Source organism: Solanum pennellii, chromosome 6 (assembly GCF_001406875.1).
Source record: "Solanum pennellii chromosome 6, SPENNV200".
NCBI lineage: Eukaryota > Viridiplantae > Streptophyta > Magnoliopsida > Solanales > Solanaceae > Solanum > Solanum pennellii.
In genome coordinates this window covers 56779813-56794305 of record NC_028642.1, presented here as the reverse complement: position 1 = coordinate 56794305, position 14493 = coordinate 56779813, and the positions used below count along the sequence as shown (strand labels likewise).

Sequence of the window (14493 nt, the reverse complement as noted above, 5' to 3'; positions counted from 1 at the left end):
TTTCTTGATGTCTTCTTACTTGTTGATCTTCTATTATTGTTTATCCACATTAAAAATAGAAATAATTGGAGAAATGACATTAACTCTGTAATACAATCAACTATAATTTCAAGACGACATCACCAAATACCACACTAAATCGGAGTCTAATTTACTATTTACCAAATTAAAATTTCAAAATTTAGTATTTAATATCGCGCACCATAAACTTACATTATATTATATACTTTTTCAATAGAATTATATTATTATAATTAAAAATTTTGGATAAACAATATATACATAAAGAGATTTGATTATATTTTGTATGATACTTCTCTTTTTTATCCGTTCAAAAAAATTATCTTACTAAAACTTTGTATAATTTAATTTTAAATTTTCATTTCCATCTTTTACTTAAATAATTTATAGTCTTATAAATATCTAACGATTATTTTACACTACCAAGTTTTGTTAAATTTTCCTTCTTTTTAAATAAAAAATATTATCTCAAAATCAAATGATGCCCAAGACTGAGAATAATAAATGTTCACATGGGAAGAAATACCTGATTTATTCTCTGGCAGCAAAACATGTGCTGGCAGTAAGATCTCATAATTTTTATATTGTCCCTAAAATCTTTCATCTTTTCAAAATTATAGAATTGCAACGTCTTCAATTTTCTTATCGCTTTGCAGTACTATAAAAAAAAACATATAAAATATTGACATCTCTTAGATTTAATCTAGTAATTACGTTATTGCAAAAGTTTGCTAAGAATATGAGTTCAAGCCTTATTAGCATTCATAATTATTTTTTATTATAATACAAATATAAAATATCGAATTAAAAAAAATTCTAATATTTTCTTATGTCAATACAGCGTCAGACCTTCAAACCAATACAAAAATTCTTTTGAGACATGGATTGTTTCTGCCCAACCCCATTTGCTCATAAGATACATAGTATTAGCTTTAATAACTCAATTAGTCAAAAAGAAGTAAAAGGGTAAAGATGGAAAAAAGTACAAATACTCATACACCTCATCTACCAATCAATCAAGGTTACTAATTCTTGATTTGTTTCAAAGAATTTATGTATCTGGTAAGCCCAATTCAAACCCATAAACTGAAAGTTTCAATTTTTTTTGGTCATGATGATTAATTTTGTCCGCTTTTTTTCAGAAGATTAATGGTTTTCAAGAAACTTGTTTTGATGATGATGGGTTGTCTAGGATGTGCTGGTCAGCCCACAGAGCCTTCTACTGAGAAAACTGAATCTAAATCACTTATAGATGAATCTGTTGTTGTCACTTCACCTAGGGTTAAACTTGGTGATGGTAGATATCTTGCTTATAGAGAAAGAGGGGTACCCAAAAACATATCCAAATACAGAATCATCATTGTTCATGGCTTTGGCAGTTCTAAAGAAATGAGCTTTATGGCTTCTGATGTATGTAGATTCTCTTCCTCTTTCAATTTTTTTTTATTTGTATCTGTACACCATAGTTTCTTGATTTTGAATCTTACTTTTTACAGTTTGAGACTGATACTGGTAGAGAATTGTGAATTTGGTATCAATATCATAGATTTGAAGAGAAAGGGTTGACATTAATAGATCCATAAATGGGTGTTTTTTTCAAGAACAATTGAACTATTGTTTACTGTGATAATTGAAGTGACTTCAAGGCAGAGTAAGTTAAAATCTCTCCTGCTTTGTGCTATGTTGCACAAATCCTCCAAAAATGCACTACTTTTGGAGGATCCGACATGCAGTTGGAGATATTTTTGGAGTGTCCGAGCAACATTGGATTTGTGGTTAGCATATTTAGAAGGGAGTGGGAAAGTGTGATCTTTTTGTGCAAAAAGATGTTATCCTTGAATTATTAGCTTGTCTAAAATGTCTAGTTTAGAATGATCTAATATTGCTCTAGTTGCCAGGAACTTCTTGATGAATTGGGGATATACCTTTTGATCTTTGATAGAGCTGGATATGGAGAGAGCGATATAAATTCAAAAAGGTCGCTTAAAAGTGAAGCGTCTGATATTGAAGAGCTAGCTGATCTGTTGGAATTAGGATCCAGATTCTACGTAATAGGTGTGTCGTTGGGATGTTACCCGGCTTGGAGTTGCATCAAGCACATTCCTGGAAGGTTAGAGAACTAACTGGAGAGCTTTTAGCTTGTTGGCTTTACTGGTTTAGGTTTAGGCCTATTAGATTTTCTTTTTGAAGTATAATTCATTGCAGGCTTGCAGGTGTTGCTCTCGTCGTTCCCTTTGTCAATTATAAATGGCACACACTGCCTAAGGATCTAGTGAAGAATGATTACAGGAAACAACTCTCTCGGTGGGTAATTTGGATCACATGTTATGCTCGGGGGATATTACACTGGTGGTTGACTCAGAAAGTTTTCCCATCAGCGTCTGTTCTTGATGGAAATCCTCAATTTTTCTGTGAGAGAGACTTGGAAGTCTTGAAGAATACACCGGGATATCAGTTGTTCACTCAGGTAATGTTCCATTCAGACAAAAAAAGAACACATCTTGTATGATCTGCTGTATCCGAATCGCTATTCTGGTTGTTGGCAGTAAAAGTCACTACACATTTAGGTTCCGTAAATATGATAAATTTGATCAGAAGCTATACTTTAATTTACAGGATGGCCTTAAGGACCGAAGTGTATTCGACTCCCTTTGTAGTGACGTTATTGTAGCTTTTGGAAAATGGGATTTTAATCCTTTGGAGCTCACTGACCCATACCCTCAAAACGAAAGCTCAGTTCACATCTGGCAAGGTGTCAAAGACAAAGTTGTGCCTGTTCAATTACAAAGACACGTCTCGCAAAGGCTGCCCTGGATTCGATATCACGAAGTTCCTGACTGTGGTCACTTGCTTGTGTATGAAACTGCAGTGTGTGAAGCTGTCTTGACATCACTTTTGCTTGGGGAAGATCCTCCATTATACAAGCCAAAGTTAGCAGATCACTAAGTATTGATACCCTGTAAGTAGATTCATTCTTGAAATTAATTAATACAAGTGTGATTGATTTGCATTGTCTTCATAAACTTTTTGAGGTATTTCAACTGTACTAGACATAGATATTGAAACATAAAAGGGAAAGGGGAGGAGAGAAGGATATCTTTAAGGCAGCGAGACTTGCTATTACGGGTATCAGCTTTCATTCGATAATCTTGTCACAGAATGATTGACACCCTCCTCTCTTACCTACATCTAAACTGAAAATGAATCAAAGGGATTGAGTCATGTAGATCTGTGTGCTGTTACAGATTCATCGAGTTGGATGCATACTGCTGAATAACTTTACTTGTTTTCATCTAAGGTGCATCGATTGCAACAAATAGAAATCAAACTCCAGTGTGGAGATTGCTAGAATAGTATGTTTGACAATTTTTGATATTTTTGTATGTATTCAAGAAGAATTAAGACAGATAAAGGGACTTGGTTGAGTTTTTCTGCAAATAGAAAAACTTCATTCTTGAATCTTGATTGTTGTTTTGTTTCTCTCTGTTAATCAAGTATTGGTAAACAGACATGTTCCATGAAGGATTTCTTTGAATGAGCAAAGAGAAGGCCTTGAAATGTTCTTATATATCAAAACAAGACACGCAAACTATATAAACCATATCACTCACTTTCATGTTCTTAAAGCAAAGAGTTGAAGTTTTACATAATGATAAGCGTAATATACACTAAAGATTAAGGTACTCAAGTGGTTGACATCTCGATTGTTTAATAAGATAATATGACTCCGCTCTTTGGCATGTTACTAAAGAATTGGTACTCTTTGAGTTTCAAAAGACACTAGAAATGTCAGATCAATTTGAGAGTGAGCCTAGCTATCACACAGGGGCTTGCTTGCAAAACTAACACCACCATAACGCAACATTGTGCCTACATTGTCAACAACAACATACATAGCTTGGTCTTACAAAGTGGGGATGAAGAGGGTACAGCGTACACAAACCTTATCTCTATTTCAAAGTTGAGGTACATTGGTGGTTTTCAATGGATCGTCCACTCAAGACAAAAATAGTCTAGAAAAAAGATGGAATGTATGTACAAAAGGCAATAGATAGTAAAAGAACAATACTACAGCAAAATAACACGTCAAACTACACGAAACCACAAATAAAAGAACAAGAAATTGCAAGAGTAGTCCTACAACTACAACTCTACTAGTAAAGGACAAGACAATGTACTCATTCCTACTAGTATGGACACACTCCTATATACCAACCTTCTTCCAAAATTTGTGTCCTCCCCCACCTTCCTATTTGAGTTCATACATAACTCGCAAATAACTAAGGTAAAGTTACCTAAAAGTTAGTAAATGTTACCTTTCAGATGACTCTTTATTGTAAGAATTGACTGATAACCCACCATCGATGGTAAATGAACAATTATAACAGTTGAAAATTAATCAATTACATCTTCCAACTTCTATTTTTTAAAATAGGGAAACTTTTGTATATATCCACTCAAAAATAACCTAATTACTCTTCATAGCTATAGTTTAACAATTACAATTCACAGCTACATGTTATAGGGAGGAGAGAGGTGAGCGAGACTGGGAGAGAGAGGTAAAAAATGGGAGAGACTTGAATTGTATTTATATATCGGTTAGATAAATTGTATATTATGTATAACTCCCCAAATTAAGAATTGGGCTGAATTGTTGCATCGTCAAACTCGCTAGAGATGAATGGGCCGGCCATTTTGACGGCCCAATGGATAGTTTACACTTTACACTTTGCAGTTGCATTGCTTTGTCGGTAACAATTCACTTATGAGTCAAACAACAACGGATATAGGAAAAATTATCTAAATAGACTAACTTATTTTTATTATATTCTTTAAAAATTTTCACTATTTGAAAAAATTACAAAAATTATTCTTAATTTTTGTGATGTATAACTCTGACACGTCGCTTTATGAAATGTATAGGTCGGATCACTTTACGCGATTTATCGAAATATTACTTTACACATTGTATTAATGGGATATACATCACACTGCACGATATATCGATCAGATGCATCACTTTATGCGATGTATCGAGACATTGAGTGAAGTATCCGGACTATGAAGCAATGTATGAGGATGTATCCAAAACCAAGATGCGTTGTATTGGAACGTTTTGGGTCTGAATTTTACTAAATTTAAGGAATTTTTGTAATTTTAGGAATAGAATCTGATTAGCTCTTAACACTATGGTATTTGGGTAAAATCTACAAAGAAAAATGATTTATTTGATTCATTTTTTTTTCCTTCTTTAGTTATTTTCATTTTATTTTTGTAATATTGGGTTGTTGGGGATATTGAAAGTTGATTAACGTAGAATTTTTACTCCTATCTATTTGTCCTTACGTTCTTGTTTAATTTCGAAACCTGGTGAGCTGCTTCAATCATATTTGCTCAAAATTCCATTTTATAAAAATGTCAAGAAAATAAATAAAATAAAGCACTAGATCATTCTATTATTAGGTGAATAAGGGGTAAAATTTATCCGCGATTGGGTGTTTATAACACCAAGGCAATACATGAATGCCATGTGTTTAAGTTAATAGTTCATTTCATAAATAGTTTACTTATGTTTTACTTTATTAAATCACGTATTGCATTGACTTAAACATCTGGTGCGAATAAATTTTTTCGATTCCTCAATTAGTTGACACTTCACAACAATTAAGGACTTCTTAACTATAAATTTCTACATCAAAATTGTAGAAATGCTTGCAAGTATTCAATGATTAGCCTCGACAAAATGTAATTAATAAAGACACTTTGATCATCATCGTTAGATGTAGGTTCATTTCATTCATCACCTCAGCATGCCTAGCTCCGTCAAAGCACGGATGATAATATTGTTCACTTAGACTCAATAATATTTTGATTGAGTCTATAAGAGAATCAAACACAAGATCACATAAGCATCGACGATTTTATCTAATAACAAATATCACCTTGTAACATAAAGTCTTCTATTTTTCAACTCACGAATGATATTATAAATAATATAGAACTAGAATCAACTATAGAAATTTTAAACGAAGCATAGTCTCAAGTAGTAAGGCAACTGATTTTTAGGTTTGAATCCTTCCGTCCAAGAACATATATTTATATTTTTGCTTTTACATAGTTAGGTTAAAAGCCTACGTTTTAGTTGAAACATCAAGCTGTTTTTTTTTTTTTCAAAAAAAAAAAAAGTACCTAAGTACTACTTTTGGACCACCAAAACAATTAGTACCAATTAAAGAATAATTTTACATATCATTAAGGCAAAACCTAATTACTAAAACGACATGAGATTTTAATAATAAAGATTTGGTCATAATCATTTGGTAGTTCACAAACTACTAAAATTTAATTCAGTAAGCGAAAGCACGCTGATAATGACAGGTAATGCATTTTTTATTTCCACTTTAATTAATTATGTTTTCATAGGTTAATTTAAAATCCTTATGCCAATCAAAAGTAGTGAACTATTTAAGTGTAAAATGATTTACTAGAATAATTTGAAATATTTATTATTTCCTATGAATTTTCCTTAAAAATGTTCATTTTATTTTTCAAATTTCTTTTTATTTCGAAAATGTAGTCCAAAAGAGTATCAAGCAGAATAATTCTACTATTTTGTTTTCGATTTTATTATTATTTGTTATTTTATTTACTTCAGATATAGTATTATGTATAATATATTTGTTATTGTTATGGTTCTTTTCTCCATTGTTTTCGACATGACTTCTTCACTATTGTGTTTCCCTTTCGTAATTATTTGATATGTTTTACTTGTGTCAAGGATACATATAAAATAATCTCTTAATCTTCACAAGATATGAATTAGACTGCGTACACACTACCCTCTTCAAATTCCGTTCATAAACATTGAATATATTATAATTGTCTGATTGGTCGTACCTATTTGTCGAAATATGAGTAACGTAACAAAAAGAAATGGACAATTTCTTGAACCTTGCAGCGTCGTAGCAACTTAAAAAACTAGAGTTTTATTGATTTGATTTGATTTATAAATTTAAAAATTTAATACTATTAATTTGATTTGATATTTGAAAAATTCGAACCAATCCGACCATATAGACTCTTAGCCAATATCTTCGTTTTCATGAACTCAAAAGTTGATGAAATTTATATTGAAACAGAAAAAAGAAGGAAAAAAAAAGGGTTTAGAAAAAGCAAATATACAACCAACTTCCTCATATTCATGGGAGTGGATGAATTAGGTATTCATAGCAACTAATTTTTGCCTTTTTTTCTTTCCCATTGAAGAATCCACATGTTGTTACGTGTGTGCCATACTAGTATATACAAATTCCCTTAATTTTTTATTTGTTTCTGTTTGATGTTTCGTATTTATATTGAGGTTCGATTAAATTTAAACTTCATACATTATCTGAGGGTTATACTCCTAATGAAACTAATTATATTTAAAATAATTTCACTCATCTCACCACAAACCATATTAATATATACATATACAATCTCCCTACTTCATCCTTATTTTAATGAATATTTATTGATTATCTTGTATTAACATAAATATCAAATAATTTAATCAATCATATACAAGTCCTCTCTCCATTTCTCTATTAAAAAATTATACACAACTTGATAAGTCTCTTCATGCACACCAAGAGCAAGTCACCCTCTCAATTAACATCATATATCTTCCATTTGCAAGAGACAATTATATCCAACTAATAATTTGCTTCTTTTTTTCTTTTTGTTATTTTTTTTGTCCCTTCCTCCTTAAAATAATATTCTCAACCACTTCACAGAAATGAAGAACAACCAACTATCTTTCTAAAATCCTCACTAAAAATACTACAAATAAAGACAATTATATTGAGTCAGCTTCATACCTTATCTCCCAATTCTCTCTTGTCCTTTTTCCACAAATAAACTTAATATATAAATTTCAAATTATCTAACATTTATTGCTCAACGTACGTTTTTTTATATTTATGTGTGATAGATAATCGTGATTATAATCTTAGAATAACCTGATTTTGAACCAACACAGACCCTAAAGGTAACTTCCTCTTGCACATAATCTTGATTCCTTACATTTACATGATAACTTAGTCATAATACCAAGAAGCTAACAACAAAAATGAAAAAAAAAAGAATCTACTTAACTAAGTAGGTAGCTCTCAGAAATACAATTTGATCATCATGAAGAGATTTATCATCAGAAATTTGAGAAGTGGTTCTGAGAAGATTGTACCATTTGTAATCCCGTTATTGTTTGACAAGAATTATCATCCGCGATCAGTGTCCTAAATCATATAAAGATAATTGAAATAAGATTACGATTTGAAAGAAAATATTTTTACTCGTTCATAATGACAAAACTATTCGTTTACAAGATCATAAATTATAGAATCTTACTCTCGTGGACGAGATAACCATAGAGAACTTAAAGCTCGTAGTCGACCATAATATTCTCCAATCACCAAGAAACATCTGGCAGCTTGTCTAACTGTTAATATTCTGTGTAATTGATGCAATGTTTGTTGTCTCAAATTATCAGCCTGGAATTATCAACAATAAAGAAGTGATCAGTAGTTATACGCTTCAGTCTCAAACAAGTAAAGGATCAGCTATATGAATGAAATCTTTACTGCTTCGTTTAAGCTCAACTTATGTCGTCATCATATCTACCAAATGATATAGACAATGGAGACAAAAGAATTGATTAATTAAATATCTCAATCGAAATAAAAAATCAATTTAGAAGTTTGAAATGGACCTGTAATTGTCAGGCAGCCAGGACATAATATCTTTAAACAATGTTTTAAATGGTTGAAACCCTTCAAATTGTCTTGTATAGTTGTATTGAGATAGCCTTGGAATATTCCAATCATTAAATAAGTGGTAATAGTATTATGTCTATTATTTGAAATAAAGTACTAATACGTTTAATAATTTGTTTTAGTTTCTTGATAGCTCTACTATGGCTTCTATTGGAACATGATAGGGATACAGTTAAATAAAATATAATGATAATAATAATAATAACTATGATCTTATCAAAGCATGCGTGCATTCTTTATCTACAAATAGTATAATTGAAGCAGGTTGTTGCAATGAATAGAAAACCAGAGTATTTTCGTCCTCGAGTGAGCATGATATGCAGGGGCGGAAGGGAGTTCATCGCATGAAAATCACATTTTTTTGTATATACTATATACGACATCAAAAGTTAATTATATGTACATATAGTAAATAATGAACCTCATTGATGAAACCTTCTATCTACGCGACTGATGACATGGATATCAAATGAAAAGGAAAATAAAATATATACATACTTACTAGTGAATAGTAGTACTACTGAACACTGTTTCATGACAACAGTTACAAACTTACTATATGTACTTGAGAAAAACTTACTATAGTTTGAGTCAAAAAGAGTAGGTAAAATGGACAATGACATATGCACTTAGAATCTACATAGATAATAATAATATCAGAGAAAACGAATATTGTAAACAAATTTAGGAATAATGTTACCTGACGAACAAATCCTTCAAGATTGGAGAGTTTCCCCAATGCAAGAGCCATATGATGCATTCCATCATGGAGAGAAGCAGTGGCAATGGTATCAATTAAAGATTGTTGTAGTTGTTCTAGTCCCTGTGAAAGAGCTTCCTCTGCCTGTTGGGAAGATTGTTGGAGGCTGTATATTCCAACTACTTGTTGCTCTGTTAAAGGGTCTAATTGTCCTATCAACATCTGCTCAATTTCACAAAATGATCATAGTATGATTAGAAACAACAAAAACAGTAAATTTGATTTCATTCGAACTTTGACATGGACATATTGTAGTTGTACTAGAAGAAAGATCATCTAAAATATAATTACAATTACTTTACACAATACGTGGAACTAGTTACCTGTAAAATAAAACAGACAATTTGCTATAACTGGTTAAATTATATGAAATGCCACCACCTCGACCATGTTTTTCCTTTAAAAGGACAATCTTTATTCGTCATATCTTTATGAAAAACATATTTGCTTTGTACATAACAAAATACAACTTTATTTTTTTTGCTTTTTCATGAAAATTATCCAACGATAGGTCAGAAAAATCAGTCCTAAATTGCAACACTTACCTTGATAAGCTCAGAGGGCCTAAAACCACCCATCCAAAGGAAGCAGCGTTCAGCTGGAGTTGTCCACATTCCAGTGATTAGGTGAAATACATCAGATTTTGCTGCCACACCCTTTAGGCTGAAAATTTCATCGTAATGAGCAAGGTATCCATCAACTATTAATCTAAGATCACCATCTGATAAATGTGCTTGTAATGCAGTTCGAAGCTCGGCTATGTGCCTGTGATCATCATCCAACCACCTTGAATATTCCATATCAAATATTGCAGCACCTGCAGCAAAAAGTTGAACAATGCATTTTTGTCACAATGGTTTTTATTAAGGCTCTAATATTAGCAAATGCATGATCTTGACATTCAAACAGTGTTTTTATTTTTATGAAATAGTAAAAAAGTAATATCCTTTTAACTCTTATTTTAGTAATACTAATAGAATATGTAAATTAAATTTAAATTTCTAAAGATTGTATTCAGTCAAATACAATTTCAACCCATATACACTGGAGTACTCTGATTTTCTACATAATGTCACACAAAGGAGTACAAAAGAAAAAGACAAATTTTCTGTAGTCAAACTCAAGTTGTTTGTCTGCTACTAGAAGCCAATAAGAATTATAATGCAACAAATTCTGGGTGCTGCCTGTATAGTCAAAACTCTGAACTATAATGAGTTAAAATGTACTGATAGGTAAAAATTTAATTACATTGGTAATGTATACAGTAGTATAAGTTGAATTTATATACTTGGTTGTCCATAAGCAATGCATTGGTTGAGAAAATAAAAAGAGAAGTCCGGTGCACTAAACTCACGCTATGCACGGTGTTTGGGGAAAGGTTGGACCCAAAAGGTCTATTGTACACAGTCTTACTTTGCATTTCTGCAAGAGACTATTTCAATAGCTCGAACCCGTGGTCACATAACAACAACTTTACCCGCTACAATAATAGTCCAAACTTACCAGAGCTGATATTGGAACCAGCAGCAGTACCACCTCCCAAGAAAATCCCCTGTTTGCCACAACAATCAGTAGAAAAAATCATTAAATAACCACTTGCATTTATTATTCTACAAAAAAAAAAAAGGTGCAAGTCATTTTCAAATAATACCAACCTGAGAGCTAGCCCTTTGAAGTTCTTGTTCTAGCTGAGAAAGTCTTATCCTACTTGTTTCTAGCTGTTGTACATAAGCCTGCATAAATGCAAATAATAATAATGAGAATGTGAAATGTAAAGAATATTGATAGAGGAATTTGGCATATAAAAGACTTTGATAATGGAAACAAGAAAAACATTACCTTTTTTCTTATCCTGCTTTTCTTTGCTGCTTCTCTATTTTGAGCTAAACGTCTCAATGTCTACAATAAACAAAGTAGAAAGAAATAGTACTGTTTAATAATTTTAAAAGTTCCAATTAGGAAACAAGATAATTTAATTGTATATTATTGGCAAAGCGAATAAGTGTGGGCACCCCCACCTTAGGATCAAGTACCCTCTCTGAGGTTGAAGCAGCACCTTTTTTCTACAAAAATATATATTTAAACAAAAGCTAGTTATATATACTAATGTTGTTTAATTATGTAGAAATATTAAAGAAGAGAATACTTCAATTGCGTGAAGATAAATACTCGTTAAGCAATTAAAAAAAGTAGTATAGCGTGTCAAATAATGCAGATTCTTTTTTTAAGACTTTAAGATTTTTGGGCAGAATCAAAGTTGTATATTTTCAAACACTACTACTGGTGTGCAAGCATTTAAGAATAAAACATCTGATGATGTATACATGAGCTAATTCATTGAATCATCTGGTATTCTTGTGAATTTATTTTTTCTGGTTCCAAGAAAGATTTAAAAACCTGAAGAACAAGGAGTTAACTACAGTTCTAGGGATAAGTGAAAATATTATAAACTGGAGCTTAAACTACAGTAATGAATAGTGCATAAGGAGGTAAAAAGTATAAAAAGCACTGTAAAGATTCTCTTTTCATTTCATTTCTGATCTCAGAGAATCCTTCAGAAAACTGTGTCTTAAGTGTATTCATTAGCAGTTGTTGGGATTTGTGATTGTGTCTATACAATAAAGATTCCACCTTTTTTTCCTGAGATCTTGGGATATGATAATAGAAGAGGAGATAAAGTTTTGTGAGGAAAACCTTTTCACTGTTGGACTTGGAAGATAGTTCAGTTTGTAAAACTCCTGTTCTTGGATTATTATTACTTGCCATATCTTGAAGCTGTTGCTGTTCTTGAGATTTGTGTGTTATCTGAAGTTGATGGTCTGAAGATGCTTTTCTACTGATGGGAGATTCTGGCTCAAAATGGGGTTGAGCTCTACTTGAAAGTGAACCTGAATCAGTACTTTCTTCTCTTGATTTTGAGTTTTCCTATATGTAAAAAGACAAAGCCAAGAAAACAGATTTAAATGGTGTGCAAAATTATCTTAACCTTCATTATATAAAAGTTTCCAAGAGGGGTTGCCTATTTTGAGTAAAAGTCCAAGCTTGTATTGCACAAAGGACAATATTAAAACAACATGGTCAAAGAAGGATAAGCATAAAAAGGAAAAAATAAATTAAGTACTCTTGGGGTCTGTTGGTATCTCATAGGCCAAGAAGGGAACATCTCCAAAGTTGCAGCAGGCTTCCCTGTGGCTGCTGCTGCATATAAAGCTGTACAGAATCACAAAAGCAAAATCTTCAAGGATCAGCATAAAAAAAGAGAACATAAGAAAGAGAAAAAAAACTTTCAAAACATCATAAAGGGAAGAACCTAATCTCCTCTTTTTCTTTTCTTTTTTTCCTTTTTAGCTGCAGTTATGGAGTCAGTAAATCATGCAAGGAGTTCATGTTTCCTTGTTTGAAACCCCACGCCATTCAAGTCTTTTGCACAAGAATGATTACAATATTGGAAATAGTAATCCTCTTAATGAACCTTTCTATGGACTTATTCAAACACCCTTTGCTTCTTTGCTTTACAGTAATGAGTTAGTTATACATTGCAAACGTCAGAAAGAAAAAAAAAAAACCATACATGCTTTAGCTTCATCATTACTCATCTTAAATCCTTGCAGTACAAAAGCTTCTTCTAGCTCTCCAAAATCGAAACCAGCTCCTTCTTGATTACCACTATAACACAAAATATGTTAAAAGCTGAAATTAAATGTATTTTTAAACCAAAACATAAGGGAAAAACAGGATTTTTAATTACTTGGGAGTAGAATGATACATGAAGCTTGTGCTAGCAGGATTTAACCCCCTATAAACAGCATATGGCATATTGTGATTATGGTGTGATGATCCAGAATCTGTCAAACCAGTTTCTCCAATTCCTTGACTCGCCATGCAAAAAACCAACCTTTTCAGACCATTCTTGAACTTCTCAAAGAAAAAACAAGAAACAGATGTAAGCTTTGAAGTAAAAGTAAAACCAAAGAAAGATGCTAGTTAAAGTTTTCACCTTTGGTTTCTAATGAAATGATCTTCTCAAAGAACCAAATGAGAATTAGACAGTAAAGATCAAAACTTTCTTGTCAAAGTATATATGTGTCACACACACAGAGACATATATACAAACAGCTAGGGTCCAGTTTGTTGATCTTTTACTGGTCTTTCTTTCTCCTCCTCTAAGAAGAAATAATTAGTCTTTATACTACTTGTGTTTTTTGTTTTGGAAGGGTGGGTTTTATTACTTTATCTCCCTCATCCTGTTGTAATCAATTATAATGATTATGAAATTTGAAACTCATCTTATGGTACAGAAAATCTTGTCCTTTGCAGACCTGTTCTCTCAGGGCTATTTGTGGGGTTTGAAAACACACAAAACAATTTTTTTATTCATCAAGAGAAAAAGACATGGGGTCACTAAATCAGTCTCCTACTCCACTCTCTCTCTCCTTAACCGCCTGTTGTTCCTCATTGGCCCTTTTCTTGAGCCATTTCAGAGTTGCAAGTACTAATACACAGACCACCAAACTTGTGATGAGATTAAAAAGTACTACTACCCTTGTGATGGTTTGATTTGTAATTTTGGTAAAAGAGTAGTGTTCGAGTTAATTTGTGTGTGTTTGATTATTTTATTGGATATCTAATGTTATGTTTTAATATGAAATTGAATAATTTTGTTTCTTAAAGTTTAAGCAAGTTAAAAAGAAATTATACATTTATTTTATTTAAAATCATATGAAAGTATTTGAGTGAAAATTAAGTTTAAGAGAAAATACAATTTCCAAAGTGTGTAGAGAAGCAAAATATTATATGTAACTATAGATCATTTCTTGAAGAGTATAAATTAAAAGTCTGAAGTAAAATCATTTACTTATATAAAGAAAAGGTCATTTCTTCGAAAGATGAATTGAAGAT

At 31.7% G+C, this 14493-nt stretch overlaps 2 protein-coding genes across 4 annotated transcripts; one reads left to right on the top strand and one right to left on the bottom strand.

Annotated features, from left to right (window-relative positions):
• Window positions 1–916: 916 nt before the first annotated feature.
• LOC107023930 lies at window positions 917–3541 on the top strand. Of its 2 annotated transcripts, none has more exons than XM_015224778.2 (5): window positions 917–1083; window positions 1167–1431; window positions 1920–2131; window positions 2227–2488; window positions 2638–3541. In XM_015224778.2, exons 2-5 carry the CDS (start codon window positions 1171–1173, stop codon window positions 2965–2967), a joined length of 1065 nt encoding a protein of 354 aa, XP_015080264.1. In that variant the 5' UTR covers window positions 917–1083; window positions 1167–1170; the 3' UTR covers window positions 2968–3541. The 2 variants fall into 2 exon arrangements, with proteins under 2 accessions (XP_015080264.1, XP_015080262.1); XM_015224776.2 differs by having other exon boundaries at window positions 1164–1431; window positions 2638–3539.
• Window positions 3542–8040: 4499 nt separating this feature from the next.
• LOC107023929 (transcription factor TGA9) lies at window positions 8041–14113 on the bottom strand. 2 transcript variants are annotated; one of them, XM_027917535.1, is made up of 13 exons: window positions 13592–14113; window positions 13361–13509; window positions 13166–13260; window positions 12716–12804; window positions 12289–12519; window positions 11613–11657; window positions 11434–11493; window positions 11250–11327; window positions 11098–11146; window positions 10140–10411; window positions 9535–9756; window positions 8410–8552; window positions 8041–8297 (listed from the first exon to the last, which is right to left on the bottom strand). In XM_027917535.1, the coding sequence occupies exons 2-13, from the start codon at window positions 13474–13476 to the stop codon at window positions 8210–8212; spliced, it is 1488 nt and encodes a 495-aa protein (XP_027773336.1). In that variant the 5' UTR covers window positions 13477–13509; window positions 13592–14113; the 3' UTR covers window positions 8041–8209. The 2 variants fall into 2 exon arrangements, with proteins under 2 accessions (XP_027773336.1, XP_015080261.1); XM_015224775.2 differs by having other exon boundaries at window positions 13343–13509; window positions 13592–14107.
• Between the last annotated feature and the right edge of the window lie 380 nt (window positions 14114–14493).